The sequence below is a fragment of the Somniosus microcephalus genome, chromosome 7 (genome assembly GCF_052327205.1).
Source record: "Somniosus microcephalus isolate GS21.2 chromosome 7, FLI_Smic_1.0, whole genome shotgun sequence".
Classification (NCBI taxonomy): Eukaryota; Metazoa; Chordata; class Chondrichthyes; order Squaliformes; family Somniosidae; genus Somniosus; species Somniosus microcephalus.
Genome location: NC_140993.1, coordinates 147,902,864 through 147,929,932, shown reverse-complemented (window position 1 = coordinate 147,929,932; position 27,069 = coordinate 147,902,864). Strand labels below are relative to the sequence as shown.

General features: G+C 42.9%; 1 protein-coding gene across 6 annotated transcripts in view; it reads right to left on the bottom strand.

Moving 5' to 3' along the window:
- The window catches only part of mtfr1 (mitochondrial fission regulator 1), an 86,790-nt gene that overhangs the window by 37,671 nt on the left and 22,050 nt on the right, over positions 1-27,069 (bottom strand). For all 6 annotated transcript variants that reach the window (XM_085993052.1, XM_085993054.1, XM_085993055.1 and 3 more), the window contains exons 4-7: positions 26,273-26,394; positions 22,163-22,404; positions 8,561-8,795; positions 253-418 (exon numbers count right to left, since the gene is read on the bottom strand). In XM_085993052.1, the coding sequence (XP_085849178.1) occupies positions 253-418; positions 8,561-8,795; positions 22,163-22,404; positions 26,273-26,394 (765 nt within the window). The remainder of the gene's footprint in view (positions 1-252; positions 419-8,560; positions 8,796-22,162; positions 22,405-26,272; positions 26,395-27,069) is intronic.

The following is a 27,069-nucleotide window of genomic DNA, read 5'->3' as shown; positions in this document are numbered from 1 at the left end:
AGGCAGCTGAGGGCTCTGCAACCAAAAGTGGGGCAAAAGGCTAATGCGTGTAGGAGGGGGATAGAAGGTTGAAGGAAGTTGGCAGAAATAGATGGTGAGCTGGTGTATCTTGAAGACTTGCGTCTCTTTCTATAATGTGCAAAGGGACTTTGCAAGAGAAAGAGGAGAAAAATACAGAAACAATTTCATATTTCTGAAATATTTAAATTGAAAGAATTGAATTACGAATTACTGCCTTAAGTTTCCACTTACCTGTGGGGGTTCCGTGCTTGCCTGAAAGTCAGAGTTTGAAGATTGATTTTCACTACAGCTGTCATTTTTGTAGCGATGTGCAAATTTGCGTTTTAAAGCTGCTGCTATTAGTGCTGTTGGATCATCTGTACATTGGTCTGGTTTGGGCTTTAAATCATCCACAGATCTGTAATGAAATTATTTTTTATTTTACGTTCAAAATAAATCACTTCCAATAGCACTGTTGTACTGCATCTAATGATCAACAGTAGTACCTGCTTTAATGTAATGTAGGGCCAGCAGTGCTGACTTACACTGCCAACTCTGCTACACTTTCTCGTCAGGCAAACACAGCTCCGTAGATGCATGCTTATACAGTCGTCTTCTTCTTCGGCAGTCCCTCGGAATCGAGAATAACTTGCTTCCACATTAAAAATGAGTTTGCAGGTGACTGCCGAGTCCAATGCGGGACCTACAGTCTCTGTTACAGGTGGGGCAGATGGTGGTTGAAGGGTCAGATGGGTGGGGTGCTCGAGTTGACGTGCGCTCCTTGCACTTGGTTTCCACTTGCTCCCGGCGAAGAGACGCGAGGTGCTCGGCGCCTTCCCGGATGTTTCTCCTCCACTTTGTGCGGTCTTGGGCCAAGGATTCCCAGGTGTCGATGGGGATGTTACCTTTTTCAGGGAGGCTTTGAGGGTGTCCTTGAAGCGTTTCCTCTGACCACCTGGGGCTCTCTTGCCGTGCCGGAGCTCCGAGTAGAGCGCTTGTTTTGGGAGTCTCGTATCGGGCATGCGGACAATGTGACCCGTCCATCGGAGCTGATCGAGCGTGCTCAAAGCTACGATGCTGGGGTTGTTGGCCTGAGCAAGAACACAGACGTTGGTGCGCCTATCTTGCCAATGGATTTGCAGGATCTTGCGGAGGCAGCATTGGTGGTACCTCTCCAGTGCTTTGAGGTGCCTGCTGTACATGGTCCATGTGTCTGAGGAATACAGCAGGGCAGGTATCACTGCTGCTCTGTAGACCATGAGCTTAGTGCCAGGTTTGAGGTCCTGGTCTTCAAACATTCTCTTCCTCAGGCGACCGAAGGCTGCACTGGCACACTGAATGCGGTGTTGGACTTCTTCGTCGAGGTCTGCCCTTGTTGACAGTAGGCTCCCGAGGTATGGAAAGTGGCCCACGTTGTCCAAGGCCTTGTCGTGGATTTTGATAATCGGGGGGCAGTACTGTGTGGCAGGGGCAGATTGGTAGAGGACCTTTGTCTTACGGATGTTTAGTGTAAGGCCTATGCTCTCGTACGCTTCAGTGAAGGTGTTGACGATGGTTTGGAGTTCGATCTCCAAGTGAGCGCAGACGCAAGCGTCGTCTGCATACTGTAATTCGGCGACAAGAGGATGGGACTGGGCTGGAGGCGACGGAGGTTGAACAGTTTCCCCGTTTGTTCTGTAAATTAGCTCCACTCCAGTGGGGAGCTTACTGAGGGTGAGATGGAGCATTGCAGCAAGATCGAGAAGAGCGTTGGTGCGATGACACAGCTTTGTTTGATCCTGATTCGTACGCAAATTCGGTCTGTGGTGGAACCATTGGTCAGGATCACGGCTTGCATGTCGTCGTGAAGCAGGTGGAGGATGGTGACAAACTTGAGGGCAGCCGAATTTGAGGAGGACACTCCATAATCCCTCACGGTCGAGAGTGTCGAAGGCCTTTGCGAGATCAAAGGAGGCCATGAACAGCGGTTGGTGCTGTTCCCTGCATTTCTCTTGTAATTGACGTGTGGTGAAGATCATGTCCATTGTGCCCCTTAGTGGGCAGAATCCGCATTGCGACTCTGGGAGGAGCTCTTCGGCCACTGGGAGAAGGCGATTGAGGAGGATTCTTGCGATGACAGTGCTTACACGCTTCTACAGTGCATGAATGTTGGCGACATTTTGGATGCTAGTGTGGAGGCAATGGAACTGGTGACTCCATATTAAATTTAACAAGTTTAAAAATGAAGTTTGCGAGTATACTTCAATCTGTGTGAATCTGAAGGAATGCAAGTTATCTCCTTGCTGTGGTCCTATACCTCTTAAATTCAATGTGCCATCAGTTCAGTGATTTCACTCCCCAGTCATATTGCAATTTTTGTCAAAATTGTGTTGCATCAATGCAAAAGCTGCAGTGCAACTCGGCCAAATAGCTATTTTCAGCCAACTAAAGAGAATGTCTCATTTTAAACATAATCTGGTTTCCTGTAATCTCAGCATCTTGATTTAAACACTGAGTAACAGTATTTGCAACTCTCCATTAACTTGGATATACATAGTATACCTACGTATAAATAATTGTTCCTCAAGACATTTCTACAAATCACATGGGCTAGGACTTTGTATTAGATAGTTAAGTAATATCCAAAATTCTGATTACCATTGTAAATCAAATTAAGGGCCAGGGTATTTGAAAAGACCATACTAAAAATCCCAACTGTGGTCGAAAAAACAAGCAGACTCAAAGCCAAAAGACGATGTCTGGAGAGGGGGTGCAGGAATGGACAAAGGCAATTGCAGCTCATTAAAACAAGTAATTCTAACTGCACCAATGTTTTTACTGTTTTGTTGGCCTGATTCTTTCCCAAGAGCTTTACATCCTCCATTTTGTCATTCTTAACTTAAAATAATTGCTTACAGTACATTGTTGCAGACTCTCCAATGACACTATTTTGCCTACGGTAGCCATTTTAGAGAATCTTTTACTGTTCACTTTCCTACTGGCATCAGAACCTATTGCTAACAGCAATGCCTAGACTTCAGACACCCCGACTACAAAGACATGTACCTGTTTAAATGGTACTATAAGTCAATTAATCAACTTCTCATAAAACCTTAGTTGGTTAAAAATGCTTTGCACTGCAATCAGGTCATCGCTATGCAGTGCAAAGGTGACAAAATCTACTGTTCTCATACTCAAGTTATTTATTGTGTATACATTGTCATTAGGACACTCTATACTGGACACGTTAAATTTAAAATTAAGCTCCCAAGATGGCTGAGTGAGTTTATCAGTAAGCAGCAGAGCCATACAGATGAGGAAGGCCTTGGGTTTAATTCCAGGCTGTACGGAGTTAGCTGAATTCACCCAAGGGAGCGGTACGGGGGTTACAATTAGCCTCAGGAAGTGAAAGTCCGTCAAAGTTCTCACTTCTGACCACCTATCCAGTGCTCCCTGCAACAAAGTCTAAAATCATCAATACATAAAATGGAGAACAAAAATTGACCCAGCAGTGACCTGTTGAGTACATCACTTTCAACCTTTTTCCAATCTGAGCAACGTCCATTTGTCCTAAACCTTGTTTTCTGTCCATCAACCAACTTTCTATCTATGCTGCTACATTTCCCCTCATACCATACACCTACATTTTGCCATAAGCCTTCTGTGAGGCACCTTATTTAACACCGTCTAAAAATTCATATACAATAGCTACTGCATTCCTTTTATCTATAGTCACTTTGTAGGATAGGGTGTATCTGTATGATTTAGTAAACATTAAGATTCTAAAATCATTTTTGTATAGCTATGTGAAATTATGTTAAAAGCCTAAATGCCTATATAAAATGGCGAATGTCTGAGAGCAAAGCAGGATGGGAAATTATGCTAACCTGACTGAAACTCCTCTGTTTTCAATTACTGAAAAAATGTAGTGCTAAGTCTACGGAGACTGTCAGGGACGTGGTATTCGGTAACGTTATGGAAAAGAGATAAGAGTTAAAGAGAGATAGGAATTGGAGGCACCCCTTAGTGATGCCACTATAAAATGGACAGACTGTTTAGACAACATCTTGAGAAATGGTCTTTGAAAAGAGAACATCTAAAGATAAGGGCACTTTGTTATGCACAAAGGGAGACCTAGTGGAATCAACAAGGTCATAAAATGTCATGAGGAGACTGACAAGGAAAGGAGGGACATTTACCAGGTGTCAGAGCGCTGTTTACGGTCACGTAGGCAAAAGGAAGTGAAAGGGTATAAAGATACAGATATTGTATCAACACTGAAAGCAGCGCACACCACGTAATCAGAGTTGAAAGAGCTTCAGTCACCAGAACACAGCAAGAACCCAGAGAAGCGAGCTTCAGTCAACAGAACACAGCGAAAGAATAAAGAGACCACGCCACAGTCACTCGGAAGGAACACCAGGGTTCAATGAACAGACTGTGACTATCTCCTTGTTAAGTATTACTTCTTTGTACTGGATGTTTAAATGCTTAATAAACCCATTTTACTGATACACAATATACCTGTACCCAGAGTGGTTTGTGTAGTCACAGACACATTATTATAAGAGCTTTTGAAAGCTACAACTTCAAGAGAGTTTTCCTTTTGTCAAATGTTACTTTAATAAATCTGTGCTGGCTACACTCAATTTTCTCTTGCATTTCTAAATGCTCATTAATTTGAACTCAAATAATGGATTCTAAGTGCTTACCTACAACTGACATTACTCGATTTCTCCTTTTCTCCTTTCTGAAGCAAGGTGTATTGGCTACCCTCCAGTCCCCCCAATACTATTTACATATCTACAGTAAAATGATAAATTGTGATCAGAGTCTCTGCTATCTCCCTTTTGCCTCCCTTCAATAGCTATGGGAAATACCATCAGGACTCAATGAATTAAGTTCTGCTAATTATTTTCAGAACCAATTACTTTTCTACAGTTATCTCAATTTTTACCACATGCTCTCCTGGAATACTTTACACTCTCACTTCCACCAGCATTCGTAAAAAGTGTCATGAAATATTTAATATCTGCACAACATCTTCATCTTCCACTGGTTTTCCCCTTCATCCCAGAGCGGTCCTAGCCTCTCATTTTGTTAACTAGGTTTATCTTCTAGCTTTTATTCATATTCCCTTTTACGCCCAATATCCCTTTTCACCTTCCCATTTTCTATATTACAAATGATTATCTTTAATATTGTTAGCCCTTTTAAGTTTATTTATTTTTAATCTATATTCACAGTACACTATCCTTTGTGACGAACCTTTTCATCTGATAGGCATCTATCTATTTTGCACTCTATCCGTGTCATATTTGAATATTCCTAGTGCAAGATTTTTTTGCACTGTTTGCCAAGTTTTATGCCAATCAATTTGGGCCAAATCTCTTATCTCACTGAACTTTGCCTTTCCAGTCCAGCCATCCTTATATTTGACTTATCTATTTCCTCATTGAACCTACTTATTTGTGGTTGTTATTTACCAGCTGTTTGCCTACTCTCATCAGTTATTTCCCTTCTACATCCTTCCTTCTACACACCACCCTTCTACAATGCCTCTCCACCATCGTCCAGCTGGGTGGGACTGCACTCGCCTGGTTCCATTCTTATCTATCTAATCGTAGCCAGAGAATCGCCTGCAACGGCTTCTCTTCCCGCTCCTGCATCGTTACCTCTGGTGTCCCTCAAGGATCCTTGGCCCCCTCCTATTTCTCATCCACATGTTGCCCCTTGGCGACATCATCCAAAAACACCGTGTCAGTTTCCACATGTACGTGGACGACACCCAGCTCTCCCTCACTACCACTTCTCTTGACCCCTCCACGGTCTCCAAATTGTCAGACTGCCTGTCCGACATACAGTTCTGGATGAGCAAAAATTTTCTCCAATTAAATATTGGGAAGACCGAGGCCATTATTTTCGGTCCCTGCCACAAACTCTGCTCCCTAGCCACTGACTCCATCCCTTTCCCCAACATATGTCTGAGACAGCCACACTGTTCACAACCTTGGTGTCATATTTAACCCCGAAATGAGCTTCCGACCACATATCTGCAGCATAACAAAGGACCGCCTATTTCCACCTCCGTAACATCGCCCATCTCCGCCCTTGCCTCAGCTCATCCGCTGCTGAAACCCTCATCCATGCCTTTGTTACCTCTAGACTTGACTATTCCAATTCACTCCTGGCTGGCCTCCCACATGCCACCCTACGTAAACTTGAGGTCATCCAAAACTCGGCTGCCTGCATCCTAACCCGCACCAAGTCCCGTTCACCCATCACCCCTTTGCTCGCTGACCTACATTGGCTCCCGGTTAAGCAGCGCCTCGATTTCAAAATTCTCATCCTTGTTTTCAAACGACCCCCCCCCCCACGATATCTGTGCTCCTCTAATTCTACCTTCTTGAGCATCCCTGATTATAATCGCTCAATCATTTGTGGCCGTGCCTTTTGTTGCCTAGGCCCTAAGCTCTGGAATTCCCTGCCTAAACCTCTCCACCTCGTTACCTCTCTTTCCTCCTTTAAGATGCTCCTTAAAACCTACCTTTTTGACCAAGCTTTTGGTCATCTGCCCTAATTTATCCTTATGTGGCTAGGTGTCAAATTTTTTGTCTTATAATAATCCTGTGCAGCACCTTGGGACGTTTTACTACGTTAAAGGAGCTATATGAATACAAGTTGGTGTTGCTGTTCTAAGAACTAAATCAAGTAATGCCTCTTTCCTTGTAGCATTAGAAATATATTGATCCAAGCACTCTTGGGTGCGTTCTAAAAAGTGATCTTCAGTTTAACCATGGACCGGATATTCCGGTCCCTACGGGTGAGTACGCGTTGTGTACTCACCCGTAGGGACATCGGAAATGCCGGTTTCAGGCATGCACTGCGCATGCGCTGGAAACCGGCATTTCCGATGTCAAGAAAGCTCTCGACAGATCCTCCGGCTGCCCGGGAGAAGGGCCTCTGCGGGTGGAGAGTTCTGTTTTTTGGAGACTCTCCGCCCGCAGAAAACACTTACAATTCTCGCGCCTGGTCCTGCTTTTACCAGGATAAAAGTTGAAAAAAGTAAAAAAGTTTCTACTGATTTATCATTTAAGAACACTTTAAAGAAAGGCAAGTTTATTTTTAGCCCCGTTAAAAACTTTAAATTATTTTTTTCAAAAATTTAAATTTTTGTTTAAAAAAGTTAATTTATGTAATTTAGTCATTTAAAAAATGTGATTAAAAAAAAAATTATTTGAAGTTTTACTATGTTTTGGGGGTGATCTCTTTTCATATATTTGACAGGTCTTCCTGTCAAATCTATGAATGGAGATTCCCTTCTCGGATTGGCTCCCCATGGCCCACGTGATCCCAGGGACGCTGCGAACCGCCTGCGCCTCTGGGATACGTGGGCCCTGCGCACCGGCAGTTTGAAGAGGCCCAGCAACGGAACTCTGCGCCTCCTGGGAGCCCTCCGGTCTTGGCGCAGATTTTTCCAGATCACAGCCCTCCGCCTGCGGGAGGCCTGCGAACGGAATTTCTGGGCCCATATCTTTATCAAAGTCTATCTTGGAATAGTTAAAATCATCCAGTATCATTACTCTGTTGCTCTTACATATCTCTGAAATGTCTACAAATTCCCTCCTCCATCTTATCTCCACTGTTTGGTGGCCTACAATGTGCACCAAGAATTGTACTATTTACCTTCCTATTCTTTAACACTATCCATGTGGATTCTGTCTCAACACAATCCCTTAATACACCCTTTTATTAAAATGTTGCTTTATCTTCGCTGCCATCCCCTTACACTGCTGCTGTTCATTTGTTTACAACAAGCACTACATTTATAGTGCAGTTACCCGACCACTAGTTGTGAAATCCCTAAACACAAGGATGTCCTTCTGTTTTCCACCCCACATTTAAACTTCAAAACAGCTTCTTTATTTAAAACACCTGTTGTACAAATAGGAGAACACATAATTTCCAGTGTGACGGTAATGCCAAAATAATTTTCAGGCTCGACGAGACAAAGATTAACAAGAGTGATGGTTACAAGTTTATGTATGGGTTTTATACAGACCCCTTTGCTAAAATCTGATAAGCCTCAGTGGGACAAGTAAAATCGCTCTTCAGGGAACATAAGAACATAAGTAGGAGTAGGCCATACGGCCCCTCGGGCCTGCTCCGCCATTCAATAGGATCATGGCTGATCCGAATCTAGACTCACGTCCACTTCCCTGCCCTCTCCTCGTAACCCCTAATTCCCTTATCTGCTAGGAAACTGTCTATCTCCATTTTAAATTTATTTAATGTTGCAGCTTCCATAGCTCTCTGGGGTAGCAAATTCCATAGATTTACTACCCTCTGAGTGAAGAAGTTTCTCCTCATCTCAGTTTTGAAAGGGCAGCCCCTTATTCTAAGATTATGCCCCCTAGTTCTAGTCTCACCCATCAGTGGAAACATCCTCACCGCATCCACCCAATCAAGCCCCCTCACAATCTTATATGTTTCGATAAGATCGCCTCTCATTCTTCTGAACTCCAACTCACTGGGAACAAAACTAATTAAGTACAAGTAAAGGAATTATAAAAATACGTACTTCTTCACAGATCGTAGTTTCACCTTGTTGATGTCTTTCAGAACATCCAACATGTTTGGCATGGTTTGCTGCTTAGGACTAGCTGTAATCTGACCACGGTCAGCTTTCTTTCCTCTTCTTTCTTTGATGAGGTCAATCGCAGACACACTCCGCTGGAGAGAGGGTGGGGGTGGTAGAGGTGGGGGAGGAGGTGGCAGCGGTGGAGGAGCACAGGGAGGAACAGCACCAGGTGTCACTGAACAGAGAGAATGAATAAAAAAGGAAATTGCAGAACCATAAGTATTAGTGACTCAGTCATAAAAAATGCCCCATAACTACTGAGCACTATCTCCATGTTAAATTCTCAATCATATCTAGAAAATAAATTTTCTGCATATTTATTATACAGTGATGTATTACTTCCCCAGGTACGACATTTCTTTTTATTCATATAATAAACTTACAAAGTTCAATAACATTGTAAAAGGTCATGGCTTCTGAATTCTATTGCAAGTTAGATTGTTTTAAAGCCATTAATTGTAATATTCAGCTACTTTGTGAGGGAAGAAAGACTTACATTTATATAACACCTTTCACGACCACCGGACGTCTCAAAAGCGCTTTACAGTCAATGAAGTACTTTTGAAGTGGAGTCACAGTTGTAATGTGGGAAACGCGGCAGCCAATTTGCGCACAGCAAGGTCCAACAAACAGCAATGTGATAATGACCAGATAATCTGTTTTTGTTATGTTGGTTGAGGGAGAAATATTGGCCAGGACACCGGGGATAACTCCCCTACTCTTCTTCGAAATAGTGCCATGGGATGTTTTACGTCGACCTGAGAGAGCAGACAGTTTAACGTCTCATCCGAAAGACGGCACCTCCGACAATGCAGCACTCCCTCAGCACTGCACTGGAGTGTCAGCCTAGCTTTATGTGCTCAAGTCCCTAGAGTGGGACTTGAACCCACGACCTTCTGACTCCGTGGCGAGTGCACTACCAACTGAGCCACAGCCGACACAAAGCTGTGGAAGAAAAACTAAGCAAGGGAAAAGCAAGAGCATTCAATGCACTAAATAGGAGTTTGGAGATTAGGTGGCACAATGGATTAGCTTTTCAGCTCTGGATCTGGATTCAAATCCAGCAAGATGGCTGGGACAAACACCTTCCCTGTCTTGCAAGGATTCCACATGAAATAAGTTTCGGTAGTGTCAATCTACACGATCATAACACAAAACTTCTCAAATTCAACATTAATTGATAATCTCACTAAATGAGTATACAGCACGATGGCTGGTTATAAAATGGAATTCATCATAATGTTAAAATAGGAGTAGCTCCTGAGTTAGGGGTAGATATATTGGGCCAAAATTTGCTTTGGCAAGCCAACAAATGGTGCCTGTTAATTATACTTGCCCTTACCCATTTAAAGTTGATGATATTTTGCCCTGCAAGTTGCTGGAAGTATGAGATGGAAACAGTGCAGCACCATCTACAGAGAATCTGAGTGAACAAGGCAAGCAACTGTATCTCCTTAACCAATCAGAATGAAGGATTGTGAAATGAACAGCACAAGGTCTGAACAAGAAAGTGTAAATTAGAACGGTGAATTCAATGTCAAATTAGGTACAGAAAGAGAAAAAGATTGGATTAAGAGAGAGACAGAAAGGAAAACTAAAGTTTTTTTACATTTTGCATTAAATCTTCAGAAACAATTAAAACCTGAAGGAATGAAACGCCACACTTGTAATAGTTAATTTGCAGTGTCAGACAGGTTGACTGGCAGTAATTAACACTTATCATGGTGTTAAAAGGATACTTAGACTGAAATGGACAAGCCCCAACTTTGTGGAGAGTTTAGTTCGTATCAACAGTGCAAGTACAGGAACTTCACACCACTCAATGCATTTGAATGGGGAGCCAGACAGAGAGATGCCGTTTTTGCAAAGCTAACGGCAGAGCAGCGCATCTCGAACAGCAACTTTTTGATTTCCACGTTTAATTGCACTTCTGCCCTTGCCTGAAATTGCTATGCTTTGCACATAAATAATGTGGAGCGCTATTAGCCTCATTGTTATTTTGACAGCAATTTTTGGGCCAATGTCAAAGAAGCTTTACTTTGCATATAAATGTACCACTGTTGTCACCAATGATATACAACTGGATTGTCTACGAGAAGATGCGGGCTTATTTACGCTTTAGAAATCAAATTAGCACTTATAGCATGTTATGTTCTGAATGTTCCTAAACATTCCAATTATTTCTGAACTGTGTCACTGTTATGTAGGCAAATGCGGCAGTTAAGGGAAGATCCCACAAACAGCAAATAGCTAAGTGACCAATTAATTGTTTCTGGTACTGTTGATTTGAGTAGAGAATGCTGGCCAGGACACTGCTTTTCTTCGAATAGTCTCTTGGGATCTTGTGTGGCCAATGAACCATCGAAACGGGCAAACAGGACCTCAGTTTAACATCTCATCTGAAAGACACCATTTCTGACATGCAACATTCCCTCAAAGCTGCACCAAAATGTCATTTTAGATTACGTGCTCAAGTCCTGGAGTGGCACAACCTATGCCCTAGAAGTGAGCATTACCACCGAGCACACCTGACACTTGGGCATTTATGAGGCATTTTTCTGTCCACTATTTAAACTACAGGCATTAACCAGTTTAACCTACATTAACTCACTAAGGTAGGAAACATAGAATCATAGAATGGTTACAGCACAGAAGGAGGCCAGTCAGCCCATCAAGTCTGTGCCGATGATACAAAACTGGGTGGGAATGCAAGTTGTGAGGTGGAGGCAAAGAGGCTGCAAGGGGATATAGACAGGTTAAGCGAGTGGGCAAGAACATGCAAATGGAATATAATGTGGAGAAATATGAAGTTATCCACTTTGGTAGGAAAAATAGAAAAGCACCGTATTTTTTTTTTTTTTTTTTATAAATGGTGAGAGATAGGGAAATGTTGGTGTTCAGAGGGATCTGGGTGTCCTTATACACAAATCGCTGAAAGTTAATATGCAGATACAGCAAGCAAATGGTATGTTGACGTTTATTACAAGAGGATTTGAGTACAAGAGTAAAAACATCTTACTGCAATTATATAGGGCCCTGGTGAGACCACACCTGTAATATGGTGTACAGTTTTTTTGTCTCCTTACCGAAGGAAGGATATACTTGCCATAGAGGGAGTGCAACAAAGGTTCACCAGTGTGATTCCTGGGATGGGGGGGGGGGGGGGGGGGGGATTGTCCTAGGAGAGATGGAGTAGACTAGGCCTATATTCTTTAGAGTTTGTAAGAATGAAAGGTGATCTCATTGAAACATACAAAATTGTTACAGGGCTCGACAGGGTAGATGCAGGGAGGAAGTTTCCCCTGGCTGGGGAGTCTAGAACACGAGGTCACAGTCTCAGAATAAGGGGTCGGCCATTTAGGACTGAGATGAGGAGAAATTTCTTCACTCAGAGGGTAGTGAATCTTTGGAATTCTCTACCCCAGAGAGCTCAGTCGTTGAGTATATTCAAGGCAGAGATCGATAGATTTTTGGACATTGAGGGAATCGCGGGATATGAGGATAGTGCAGGAAAGTGGAGTTGAGGTAGAAGATCAGCCATGATCTTATTGAATCGAAGGGCTGAATGGCCTACTCCTGCTCCTATTTCTTATGTTCTCCTCACTGTTCACTATACAGTACTTCCAAGTTTTGTGTCATCTGCAAATTTTGAAATTGTGCCCTGTACACCAAAGTTCAAGTCATTAAAATATATCAAGAAAAGCAGTGGTCCTAGTACCAACCCCTGGGGAACCCCACGATGTATTTTCCTCCAGTCCAATAAACAACCGTTCACCATTACTCTCTGATTCCGGTCACGTAGCCAATTTCAGATCCATGCTGCCACTGTCCCTTTTATTCCATGGCCTTCAACTTTTCTGGCAAGCCTATTATGCGGCGCTTTATCAAATATCTTTTGGAAGTCAATGTACACCACATCAACCGCATTGCCCTCATCAACCCTTTCTGGTACCTCATCAAAAAACTCAATCAAGTTAGTTAAATGCGATTTGCCTTTAACAAATCCGTGCTGGCTTTCCTTAATTAATCCACACTTGTCCAAGTGACTGTTCATTTTGTCCCAGATTATCTTTTTTGAACAAGGGTGTAACATTTGCAATTCTCCAGTCCTCTGGCACCACCCCCATATCCAAGGAGGAGTGGAAGATTATGGCCAGTACCTCCGCAATTTCTACCGCTCCTTCCCTCAGCATCTTAGGATGCATCCCATCTGGTCCTGGTGACTTATCTACTTTAAGTACAGCCAGCCTTTCTAGTACCTCCTTTTAGCAATTTTTATCCCATCCAGTATCTCAACTACCTCCTCTTTCACTATGCATTTGGCAGCACCTTCTTCCTTGGTAAAGACAGATGCAAAGTACTCATTTAATACCTCAGCCATGCCCTCTGCCTCTATGCATAGATCTCCATTTTGGTCCCTAATCGGCCCCACCCCTCCTCTTACTACTTATATGCCTGTAGAAGACTTTTGGATTCAGTTATGTTATGGTCTTTCATGTTAGCTGCCAATCTATTCTCATACTCTCTCTTTGCCCCTCTTATTTCCTTTTTCACTTCCCCTCTGAACTTCCTATATTTCAGCCTGGTTCTCACTTGTATGCTTAACTAGACATCTATTGTACACCCACTTTTCTGCTTCATTTTACTCTCCATCTCTTTCGTCATCCAGGGAGCTCGGATTTTGGTTGCCCTATCTTTCCCCCTCGTGGGAATGTCCCTTGACTGTACCCAAACCATCTCCTCTTTAAAAATTGTTCGATTAAACCATCTCCTCTTTAAAAATTGTTCGATTACAGTTTTGCCTGACAATCTTCGATTCCAATTTACCCAGGCCAGATCCATTCTCAACCCACTGAAATTGGCCTTCCTCCAATTGTTTTTTTAACTCTAACCAAATAGATTCTGTCCTTGACCCCTCCAGGACATCCTCTCTCTCCCCGGCACTGTAATATTCTCCTAGGAGACAGAGGAATGGCACGCATTAAGCATTCATCTACTAACATTACAAATAGCAATTTCTAGTCCTAAGTCTAGGATCTTCTTCCCCTAGATGTTTCTAATACACTGTGTATTTGATTTCCAAAATAAGTACTATACTGTATAATATTCACTGCATTTGCTACCAAAATCTAGTAAAGTCAATCTGGAACAACACTGGTTATTTTATACAAAAGCAAAATGCTGCAGATGCTGGAAATCTGAAATAAAAACAGAAAAAGCTGGAAATACTCAGCAGGTCAGTCAGCATCTGTGGAGAGAGAAACAGAGTTAACGTTTCAGGGTCATCGACCCGAAACGTTAACTCTGGTTATTTTATATTTGTTTTTAATTTCCTATTTTGTATGTGGCTTTCTCTCCTATTCATCCTATCCCTCTGTCCCCACTGACTTATCCTCTGCAAGGCAGACAGATAACCTACTCTCCGGTCTTAGCCAGTAGTGCTCTTTCCCAACTGATGGAGACTAAATGACTGCTATCTGGAGCTTAAGCTATGGGTGGAAGGAAGTGCTTTCTAGTTTATGTATAACGAGCAAAATGACCAACCAATACATAATCACACTATACATTGGATTGCTGTATGGATTTTATTTAGAACCATAGAATTTGAGTACAGAAGAGGGTTATTTGACTCATCATATCTGTACTCGCTCTCAGAAAGAGCTTTCCATTTAGTGCCATTCCTCTGCCCTTTCACAGTACCTTTTTACTTCTTTTACTTTTCCAAACACTCATCTACAGCCCTTTTAAAAGCTATTATGGAGGTTTTGGGTAGGGCATTCCATGCCTTAACAAACCTATGCATATAAAATAATTCCCCTAACCTTTACTTTCATTTGTTTGGTGATAATCTTAACTTTCTGCCCTCTTGTTACCAACTCACCAACCAGTGAAATTGTTTTTTCCCCAATTTACTTCACCAAAACTTCTTAACTTTGAACACCTCTGTCAGAACTTCTCTTAACCTTCTTTGTTCTAATGAAGCACGGTGGCATAGTGGTTAGCACTGTTGCCTCACAGCACCAGAGACCCGGGTTCGAATCCGGCCTCGGGCGACGGTCTGTGTGGAGTTTGCACATTCTCCCCGTGTTTGTGTGGGTTTTCTCCGGGTGCTCCGGTTTCCTCCCACAGTCCAAAGATGTGCGGGTTAGGTTGATTGGCTATGATAAATTGACCCTTAGTGTTAGGGGGATTAAATACGTGGGGTTACGGGGGTCGGGTGGGATATGTGTCGGTGCAGGCTCGATGGGCCGAAATGGCCTCTATCTGCACTGTGGGGTTTCTGTGATTTCTGTGAAAGGAGCCCCAGTTTTTCATCTCTCATAACCAAAGCCTTTCAATCCATGTATCTTAGTGAATCTCTTCTGTACTCTCTCCAGTCTTGAGATGCTTCCTAAAGTAAAGTGCCCAAATGGAACACAACATTCTAACTGTGACCTACCAATGATTTGTTAGTTCATTCATTTCACCCTTTTAGGTTGCTTGTTCTGTAATTGTTCTTCAGCATAATGATTTAATTGACAGATGTAACAAGAATCACAGTGTGTACTTTGAGGGGTAGTTAGTAGCTTAGTTGAGAGTCTGTACCCTTGGGATAAGAAAGCTGGCAACTACAGTTGATTTGGAACATCTTCTGGTGCCTCTCGGATCTGGTAACTATCAATCTGTTCAGTTTACAGATACAGCTTTTTAGATGAAGAACTGTAATATTGCATGACTATTATACCAAGTATACTTTGTAGAATCACTTATAAAATAAATATTTTATACTCATTTAGTACACAAGTGTATTACTGTGGAATCTACATTTTAAAAATAAATCCAGACTTCAGGCAGACTAATGTGTGTAGAGGGTTTTATTAAAAGACTCAAACTTACAGAAATAAGCAAATAGCTTAGGAGAAGGAAGAGAGAAGCCCACAATTTGCACTGAATAAGGATCAGAGTAATAATTTAAAGTAATTACTAGGAGAACCAAGAAAAATAGTATCTAGGTTGTTTTTTTAAAGTATCATATACCAAAGTTATGCAAGGATATCATGTTATAACTGCCACACACAAGGGGTCCCAAGACAAAAAGAATAATAAGGATAATAGATGCTGAGCCATGGGAGAGGTTAAGAGAAGTAACTGAAGGCTGGGCTGAAAAGTTTCCTGTTGAGGAAGTTTTAAGAAGAACAAAAAAAAGAGAGGCAGAGGGAATGCCAGTGGAAAGGGGCAAAACAACTGAAAGCTTTGCCACCAATGGTACGGTAAACATATGAAGCGAATGCCCATTAGGTTAGAGTCAGAGGACTGAAGGATGCAAGAGGGAATGTATATCTGCAGGGTGTTGAAAAGATAAGGGGGAGAAATTAATTAAACCGTTTTCGGGCATGTAACTCATGACGCGCATGCAGTGTGCCCTCAAATTGGGAGGCCAGAGGATTGCCCGAAACTGAGCCTCAGGTCTAATTTTAATAATTGTAGTCAGCACCCGGAGACACTGCACCACTGGGAGTGGGGGCAGGAGCAGAGGTAGGAAAGCAGACAGACAATTTTTTAAAAATTCGTTCGTGGGATGTGGGCGTCGCTCGCAAGGCCAGCATTTATTGCCCATCCCCAATTGCCCTCGGGAAGGTGGTAGTGAGCTGCCTTCTTGAACCGCTAGTCTGTGTGGTGAAGGTATTCCCATAGTGCTGTTAGGGAGGGGAGTTCCAGGATTTTGACCCAGCGGCAATGAAGGAATGGCAAAATATTTCCAAGTCAGGATGGTGTGTGACTTGGAGGTGATGGTGTTCCCATGTGCCTGCTGCCCTTGTCTTTCTAGGCAATTAAAAGACATTGGGCTAGATTTTCAGTATAGACAGTTTTGGGGCGCTAACCTTAGCGCCCGCCCCAAAGTAGCACCCCGTTGCCGGAAATTCAGTGGCTTTGCCCTAAGAGGTTGGTGGAGCGCTAAAAGAGGCGTTCCACTACTATCTTTAGGCGCTAAGCCGGCGGTGCAGAGCGCAACACCCGAGCTCGGGCGCAGCGCACGGCAGACACTCTGGTGCCAGTGAGCTCTTAAAGGGGAAGGGTGCATGTGGTTTGTTCAAAGGCAGAGTCTGAGGGGGGGGGGGGGGGGGGGCGGGGGGTGGGGGAAGCAGGATGAGGATGAGGATGGAGGAGGGAGGAGGAGGCCGGAAACATAAATACACCGTTCACAACAACACACTGGAGCCTTCCACACAACACATGCAGACTGCCTTTTATAGTGCAGGAGGAGTGCCCTTTAATTTGCGCTCCCCAGGGTGTGTTGCGTTCCATTTTACAAACGCTCTGGACGCCAGCCGCACAATGGGGCGGTCCGACTGAAGTTTGGATTCGGGGCGGCCAAAGGGCGTTGCACGAGGATGTGACGTCATTTTCTGCGCGCGCATCCGGGCGGCCGCTAAACTTTGCGCCGGCGCTAACGGGCAACTTAATTTGGGGCGGGGCGCAAACTGCGCTGCGCCCGGGCGCTACACGCATAGCGCCCGAAAATCACTTCTCTTAAGGCGCTAACTGCTGCCGCAAGCAACTGAAAATCTAGCCCAAAAATCTCTTACTTCTTTTTACTGGTCTTGCTCACCAATTTACTTATGTCTACTTTTTGCTTCTACAGAAAGTTTAAAAATTAGGTGAAATGACAAAATATTACTGTCTGCAGTATTAAAACAGGTGCATTATGTAGAATAGCCAGGTGTTTTTTTTAATAGAGAGAAGCTCTTCCTCGAAGCAAGTTTGGTATTTAGATATTTTAAGAACTCTCAATTCAAAAAATGTTTGGAATGGTTTACCAGAAAGGGTAGTAGAGGGATTGGAATTCTTCAGGACACAGTTGGATATAGTGATGGGAGAGCTAAGGTACTAGAGGGATAAGTTTCAATTGGCTGTATGGCTTTTCTTGTCCCTTACTTTCCTTATATTTCTAAACTGAGAAAGGAACAAGATCAATAGTGACACCAAAGTTTTTTTTAAGCAAAAGAGAAGCTAAGAAAATCAGATGTAGCAATTAACATAGAAACAGAGATAGGAACAGGAGTAGGCCATTCGGCCCTTCGAGCCTGCTCCGCCATTCAATGAGATCATGGCTGATCTTCGTCTGAGATCATAGCTGATCTTACCAGTTCAGTACCCCGTCCCCGCCTTTTCTCCGTAACCCTTAATCCCCTTAACCTTCAGAAATATATCCAATTCTCTCTTGAAAATATTTATTGAATTAGCCTTCACAGCCCTCTGTGGCAGGGAATTCCACAGGCTCACCACTCTGAGTGAAGAAATTCTTCCTCATCTCTGTTTTAAATGATTTGCCCGCTATTTTTAGACTGTGGCCCCTGGTTCTGTGCTCCCCTGCCATTGGAAACATTCTCTCTGAATTCAGCCTGTCCAGGCCTGCCATAATTTTATATGTTTCGATGAGATCCCCTCTCAATCTTCTAAACTCCAGTGAGTACAAGCCCAAACTATTCAATCTCTCCTCGTAGGTCATTCCCGCCATTCCAGGTATCAGCCTGGTGAATCGCCGCTGCACTCTTTCCATGGCAAGAACATCCTTCCGCAGATGGGGCGACCAAAACTGTACACAATACTCCAGATGTGGTCTCACCAGCACCTTGTACAGCTGTAGTAAGGTATCCCTATTCCTATACTCGAACCCCCTTGATATGAAGGCCAACATACCATTTGCCTTCTTAATCGCCTGTTGCACCTGCATGCTCTCCTTCAGTGACTGGTGCACAAGAACACCCAGGTCCCTCTGCACTTCCCCATCTCCCAATCTATTGCCATTTAGATAATAATCCACCCTCCTGTTTTTACCCCAATTAAGTGATGGGAGTGCTACAGATTTATGAAAGAAATGAATTAGCCCGACGAGACTTGATTTGGCAGAAAGAAAATGTAGATGAGATTTTTGGAGCTCAGAAGAGGAACAAGGGGGGGGGGGGGAAGGGGAGAGAGAGAAAAAAAAAAAGGAAAGCACACACACATGCGTGTTGATAGGTTGGAGGTTAGAAAGGAATTGCCAATGACAAGTTTCTTGCATATGTTAATACTAGCAGGGGGTGCCCGGCGTTGCCAGGGCAATTTTGGGGCGCGCGGTGTCCCTGCCCGTCTGTCCCCTCCGTCAGGCCCGGTGCCGTTGTGATACCGGCGGTGCGGGGCCTAGCGCTTCAGGCCCGGCCAGGCTCTGGGGCTGAGACGGACCCCAGCTGAGCTCCCCTGCAGATCACGCAGTTGATGGCCGGCCGCTGCTGATGACCCGCCCGCTGCTCCCGGAGTCGCAATGTGGGGGTTTGTTTGGCTGGTGCTGTCCCTGTGGGGATGAAAAAAACGGCGGCAAAGTTTAGGGAGACTGGAGGATTAGGTCCCGCCTGTGACGCACCGATTGGTGAACCATCAGGTCACTGAACTGTAGGATTGGTCAAGCAGCACGTCACTCAACGCTAATGAGAGGTAGGATTGGTGAACCGCTAATGAGCGGAGTTTTGAGGATTTTTGAACGATTTTTGTATACTGTCCGAACAATTTTTGTGTGACCAAAAAGTAAATACGCCTATGAGAGTCCCCTAATGATAAGCTTTCTTTTGATATAAGATGTGTAGGTACGCTCTAACTTTTGATTGTGTAACTTTTGATTGTATAGCCGGACAGACAGAGGGAAAGACAGACGGTTTTATATATATATACTAGCTGGGGGAGCCCGGCTTTGCCAGGGCTGTTTTGGGCCGGGCGGTTTAAATTGAGTGCCAGGCTTTGGGGCCTCTCTGTGAATCTGATGCCGGGCAACATTTTAAATCGAGTCCCAGGCTTTTGGGCCCTGTCTGTGTCCCTCTCTCAATCTGCTGCCAGGCAACATTTCTACCTTTTAATACCTTGAAAGATGAAAGTGAAAGTACTTATAAAACGTTTTTGGTAAATCTTTTAAAAATAACATAAGAGATACTAACTTTTTCGAAGCTGGATGAGCAGATTTTGAGCTGGAAGTAAATGGGGTTTTTAGCTTGAGGCAATGGCTGCCACATCCCGGAGATGAAAATGATTAGTCCCGCCCACAGACACAGCGATTGGCCAACCATCAGGCGACTGAACTGTAGGATTGGTCAATCGTGACGGCACAGGATTGGTCGAACCTTGACGTCAGTCAGTCAATGCTAAATAGCAGATAATGAGTTTAATTTTGAAGGTTTTTTGCATAAGACACGAACAATTTTCGTCCGACAGAAAAGTAAATACGCTTACGACCGTCCCGGAACCGTAAGCTTTCTTTGGAGGGAACGCATGCGTAGGTACGCTCTATAACTTTCGAGTGCATAGCCGGACAGACGCACACCGGAGGACAGACACAGACAGACAGATAGACAGACAGAGACACAGATCGAGGACAGACAGACAGAAGGACAGACAGATCGACAGCTTTATATATATAGATAAGGGGCTTTGCACCTGTTTTAGGAACCCTTCCTGAAATTGGGCTGCCCTACCATGCCATCCTTTGCCTTTTCTCCTTCAGTGCCTCTCCACCGTCGTACAGCTGGGTGGGACTGCACTCACCTGGGTCCAATCTTATCTATCTAATCGTAGCCAGAGAATCACCTGTAATGGCTTCTCTACCCGCTCCAGTGTCGTTACCTCTGGTGTCCAAGGATCTATCCTTGGTCCCCCCTCCCATTTCTCATCTACATGCTGCCCCTCGGCAACATCATCCGAAAACACAGTCAGTTTCCACATGTACGCTGGTGGCACACAGCTGCTCCTCACCACCACCACCACTTCTCTCGACCCTTCCACTGTCTCAAAATTGTCAGACTGCTTCTCCGGCATCCAGTACCAGATGAGCAGAAATTTCCTCCAACTACATATTGGGAAGACCGAAGCCATTCTCTTCGTTCCCCACCACTAACTCTGTTCCCTAGCCACCAACTCCATCCCTCTCCCTAGCATCTGTCCGAGGCTGAACCAGGCTTTTCACAACCTTGGTGTCATATTTGACCCCGAAATCAGATTCCGGCGACATATCCGCGCCATAACTAAGATCGCTTATTTCCACCTCCGTAACATTGCCCGACTCCGCCCCTGCCTCAGCTCATCTGCTGCTGAAAACCTCATCCATGCCTTTGTTACCTCTAGACTTGACTATTCCAACGCACTCCTGGCTGGCCTCCCACATTCTACCCTACATAAACTGGAGGTCATCCAAAACTCGGCTGCCCGTTCCCCCCCCCCACCCCCCCAGGAGATATCTGCGCTCTTCTAATTCTGGCCCCTTGAGCATTCCTGATTTTAATCACTCAACCATTGGTGACCATGCCTTCAACTACCCTAAACCTCTCCGCCTCTCTACCTCCTTTAAGACGCTCCTTAAAACCTACCTCTTTCACCAAGCTTTTTGGTCATCTGCCCCAATATCTCCTTATGTGGCTGTCAAATTTTGTTTTATAACACTCCTGTGAAGCGCCTTGGGCTGTTTTACTACTTTAAAGGCGCTATATAAATACAAGTTGCTGCTCTAGTTGTTTTTGCAGTATCCTCTCTGACACTGCTCAAGATCCCCTGCCCCCCAATAGTAGGTGCATTTTAGCTCAATTTTCAACTTCAAGCTACAAGTTTAAAGGTATCTGTACAAAGCACATTTCTCATCCCCCAACTCCACTTATTCCATGTTTTTACGATGCTCTTTACAAAGGCTGGATCTCTGCTCATATTAAATTTTTCCAACTTCTGAACTCTTGTTCCGTCAGGACTGTGTTGCTCTGCTGGACTGTACTTTATGCCTCCTTTGCCATGACTCTGCTCTACTACTTGTTGCTTCAGGTATCAAGGAGAAAGGAAGTCAGTTTTTTTTTTTTTTTAATTTAGGGAGCTAACAAATACACCAGTGGAACAGAAAAGGAAGATTCACACAATTATAAAGAAGGCATTGGCAAGGGACCAGAAAGAGCAGATACCGAGGGGTAGAAAGATAGTTGACACTTCTTACATGAGACAAACAACAAGGTCCCATCTGCCTCTTTCAATGGTTCAAATGGGTGCCAACGATCCCAGGTTACAAGATGTCCTAACCAACGTTCCTCCCTCAAACCAAGAGCAGATTCATTGGGAATTCACCTCATTGTTGTTTGTGTAATCTTTCTATGCACAAATGCTACCATATTTGCCTAAATAACAACAGCGCAAAGTAATTCATTGTTTGTGAAGCGATGAGAGGTTGCTGAGCAACATGATAATGGATTACGCATGTGCAAGTCTGCCTTTGTACTGCATAGATAACAAAGCAGTTCAACATAGGAATGACAGCAAATAATCCTCAAAGGGTGCCCCAGCAAGCTGACTTACAACCCCTGAACTTGCAATATGATCAATATCAGGGCTGTCACTACCCATCGCACGAGTAGGTACAAGTAAATTGAGTCACTCGTCGTTTATGGTCACTCAGAGCAAAGAATTCAGCAACAACGCCAGCCTGATCAATAGAAGAGTTTGAAACAATGAAGCCTACAAGAATTTAAATGGCTACCATCTAAACAGAAATATTGTATATACCTGCCAAGAGACTGCTTTGTTCTTGTATAGTCACAATCATGGCAATCTGTTCCCGTAACTTAGCAAGTTCATTCTCCAATACGTTGATTTTTTCCAGTGCTGCATCACTGGCCATTGTGGAAGCTGCAGGTTCCGTTTTACAATTTCTCAAATTTGGCAAGGAAGCTTGCCTGCTGATGGGTCTTCCAAAAGCTGGAACCTGATGCTCAGAGAGGTCAGCACATTCAGGACCAATCTCAGATCTGTGAGTAAAGAAAAAAGTGATACTGCAAGAAAATAAATTGGCAATTTAATTGGAATGCCAAAAGGGAACATTTACACAGGTACAAACTCCCATATATTTGGATGGTGAAAAAAACTTATTGCTTTATAGGTTCAATTCTTAGGCAGCACTGTTCAATTATGTATTTAAAGAAAATTTAAAAAATGCTTCTTTTGCAAGTAGTTGTGAACATCAAGGATTAGCATGAAGGCAGGATAACCAAATGTCAAAGTCTACCAAAATAAAAAATGAAAACATACTCCTTGTAGATTTTGTGTTAACATAACTTTACAGAACTGTAGTTTAGTAATTGGCCGAGAGTACACAACTAAATCTCAGGACACCACAATACTGATGTACTATCATTTTGTTTAAAAACATAATTGAATTGGATATATGTAAGCTTTACCTAAATAACATTTGTAACGCAATACTCATTCAAGTTAAAAGATATATTTTAAATCATTTCTTAGTAACAACTTGTACAAAGGGATCACCTGAACAAAGTTTACATATTAAAAGTCTTGAGTATAACGCTCTTCCTACAAGTATCACACTTGGTTCCTGTACCATCTTTCCCATTTCACATTTATAATAATATACTTGAGGTGCTAGTAACAAACAGCGTGCCCTCCAACACACCATGAACAATGCCACAGGAGTTCTTCTAGTATAATAGATGAATATAAACACACCTCTTATTAGAAGTGTTTTTATGGAATGCCTAATCTAGTTTCAAAAATTAATTTTGTCATAGTACAATTGTCGTAAGAGCTTAGTTCAAGAAACAGATCAGCATGAATTTTTCATTATCCGCCGACTCATTCTTATGGTCTCGGAATGAAATTGCCAACTTGAGCTGAATTACTGTGGTATGGGGCTGTGCCCACTGGATTGAATCTGGTCAAACTCAATGTACATAGGACCCTCTGATGCACTATCAACAACACCAAAGACTACGAGTTGAACTTATACGAAGTAGGCTTTTATTGACTAAGAACTGGAGCATGCCTCTGCTAGTGGATCCATCCTAAGAGCTCCCGGGGGGAAGGGTGGTGAGTCACCTTTATACCCGGGCTTAGGGGTGGAGCCAGGGGCGGAGACATGCCCGGACCTGTACAGAGTTAACAGTGGTTTACCACACAGACATGTATAGAGTTAGCAGTGGTTTACCACACCCTCATTGCCAGAACAGGAAGGGGATCTTCATTCTATCAGTCCGCCTTGCATTCGAACTCAAGTCCTGAACATGAAAGACCAGTGTGTTACCCTACTCTACTGCTCAGTTTGTGCAATTGAAAATTTCTGTGCCAGATATAGTTGGATGCAAGTCCCGCCTATTATGAGCTTTCAATTTCAGCCAGGCCATCAGGGTAGAGAAGGGCAGTTAATGTGTTCTTTGTGTACCATCTGGTGGCTAGTAATGGCAGTAACAAGGTTGCATTTCCTCTATGACATGCAATAGCACAGGGAGAAAAGAGCGAGAGAAAACCAATAAGCAAATAGAAAATTAGAACAGCATTTTAGTTATGCTATAACTAAGGAATAGAGTGACAAATGCAGCAAAGTAGTGCTCCTAAAGCAGATTCCCTAGGTGGGAGCGTGGGTTGGCGAATTCGGGCTATAAAATTATAGGCCTATCCAGTGAAGCTGTGCTCCTGGAGTGCAACCGTGCTGATTTTTTCACTAGTACAAACTTCAGTTTGTGAAGATTCAACTAAAATCTTTGCTATGTGGATGCCTTCATAAACATGTACCAATGCTGTGAGCCATCCTAATTTCATGGGCAGAGGTCATGACAAAATGTGCACATCACTGCAATTTAGAGAGTACAATGGCACAGTCTTTCCAAAACTGAAAACACCCATTTAAAATATTTGTTAATAGGTCCTGTACAAGTACATAAAGTCTAAGTGTTGTGCAATTTGTTTCACCAATTCGATTTCCTAACCCCAATTGTAGAAATGTGCATTAATTATAAAGATATTAGTAAAAGATTGAACAGGAGATTGTAAAATGTAAACAGAAAATGGTATGCTGAAAATTCACAAGTCAGTGTGAAAAGGAGGGGAAATTACTTGCTGAAAGAAATAGGATTCTACCAGATTGTAAAGGGGTAATGCGTGCCAAATAAATGTACTGGATTAGAAAAGTAACTGGTTGATATATTCATAAATCATCTTATATTTTTGAATTTGTTTGAAGATTTTCTTTTTACTCCTGTATACTGCAAAACACTTGATGGATATTTATGAGCTCAATTAAAAAAAAAAAGATTGTGACAAAGGACTGAAATAGATTGAATTGAGGTGCATCAATGGATTAGAGACATGTACTATTCTGTCTGGGCCAACAACAGGGTTGCGAGACTGCAAATTATTAGAAATCAGATTCAACCAAAACTACCAAGATATTATCAACCTTCTAACTGTTTTAAACTTAAAAAGCCAACATTATGAAAGAGTAAATTGTATGATCTGTACTAGTTTAAATACAAATCTGTCTGCACCATTATTACTTCAAAATTGATAATAGCTCAACTTTTGTCCTCCATACATTGCTCTACCAAATAAAAAAAAGTGTATTGGGAACAGAATATTTCTCCAGTTTTTGCCCTTAGCATTAAGGATTATTAGCCCACGTAATTCACAGCCTCAGCAAATACACCCCCCTAATCTGAGAAAGAACCTGCCAATTTGATATTCCTTAATGAAAAAGAAAAAAAACGAAGTATTTTAAAATGTATTTACAAAACATTAGTTTAGGTCTGAGAGTTGTAATTTTATTATATGGCCTACTTAAGTAATAGGTGTAAGGTTATGTTTCAGTGCACAGCTATATGTGACTTCATGTGCTTATTTATCTTTCGTAAAATAAATTAATTTTGTATTTTAAGCTTAAAACAAGGTTTGATGCGATGTTCTATTGCATTCGAATACTGGAGTGAGATCTTATGAAGGCATACGATAAGTCCAATAGACAAAAAAAAACTTGCATTTATATAGCACCTTTAACATAAAAGGAAAAGTCCCAAGGCACTTCACAGAAGTATAATCAGAGAAGAGGATGTATTAGGAGGAGCAACTAAAAGCTTGGCCAAAGAGGTAGGTTTTAAGGAGGGTCTTAACGCTGGAAAGAGGTGGAGGCAGCGAGGTTTAGGGACGAAATTCCAGAGATTAAGGCCTAGACAGCTGAAGGCATGGTCACCAACAGTAGGGTGCAGAGAGTGGGGGATGCATAAGAGGCCAAAATTGGACAAATGCAGAAGTCTTGGAAGGTTGTAGGGCTGAGGAGGTTAGAGAGATAGGAAAGGGCGAGGACATGACTGGATTTGAACACAAGGATGAGAATTTTAAATCCGAGGCATTGGTGGACCAGGAGCCAATGTAGGTCAGTGAATACAGGAGTGATGGGTGAACGGGATTTGGTGCGGGTTAGGATATGGGCAGCAGGGTTTTGGATGAGCTCAAATATATGGAGAGTAGAGGATGGGAGACCGGCCAGGAGAGCATTGGAATTGTCGGGTCTGAAGGCATTTGTAATTTTCTCATCCTGACAGCTCATTTACATTACGGTTAGTTTAACAGTGCCAGGAATTAGTGTCTGTTTGATGGAAAGTTTATGTAGTAAACGTAAACTAACATGCCAAACTTAGTAATATATTTGTTCGTCAATTTACAAAGTTTGGTGCTACATTTCAGTGGTGTCTGCTGTACAACCTTATTGTTGAAGACTTATCTGAAGCATTGCAGAGTTCATAACTGGGTTGGGTATGGTACTGTATCAGCAACATCAAAAAAATACCATATATTGCAAGTTTTTAGCAATGGAAAGATGATAAAACATACCTGAACTTGGTAAATGACTCCCCCTGATCACTAACAATCCAGCCTATGTCAGCCAGGGAAGCAAATGCACCATCCTCCGACTCTGCTAAACTTTGAGCAGCTTCTCCAAAGCCATGGAAAATCTATTAATGATGTTTTAAAACAACAAGATGATTATTCAGTTCTCACTAATGCAAAAAAACATTTCTGAGAATCCCACTTCAAAACAGAAACAGGTATTGAGTGTGTAAGAAGAGATGGGAACAATTTTTTTGGAGCGAAGCTTATAATATCTAGTTATTTTTAAATACCAAGTAGCTGAAGCATTCTGCAATTATTGGGACACAAGATACTTTAGAAAATGCACCATGGACCCTGGTTCTTTGCTCATAAAATAGTTAGGCTTATGTTGGCCCGGAATTTGCTGAAATCGTGGTGTATACCATTCTCCTAGCGCAGAAGTTCCAGGAAATAATGGTGACACTGATTTACGCCATTGCCTATTCTACGCCACAATCTCCCAGGATGTTTCCACTGCTCCGCCGTTACCCATTGCCGAAAACACGTAGATGTATTTATAATAGCTTATCCCCATTAAAATCAATGGCGATCGCAAATTTGCTGTATTTAATCTAGTCTTCACGCCACTGTCACTTAAATGGAAAAGTAATGGCGCTGAAGACCTGGCAGCCGCATGATTTACACGTCTATTCATGATGGTTGCAGTTGGGGTGTCCTTTCTGCTTCTGATGCCTCATTATCCACACAAGATCAATAATGGAATCACTTCCCGTTTCTGTCTGCAGGAGTACTTAGCA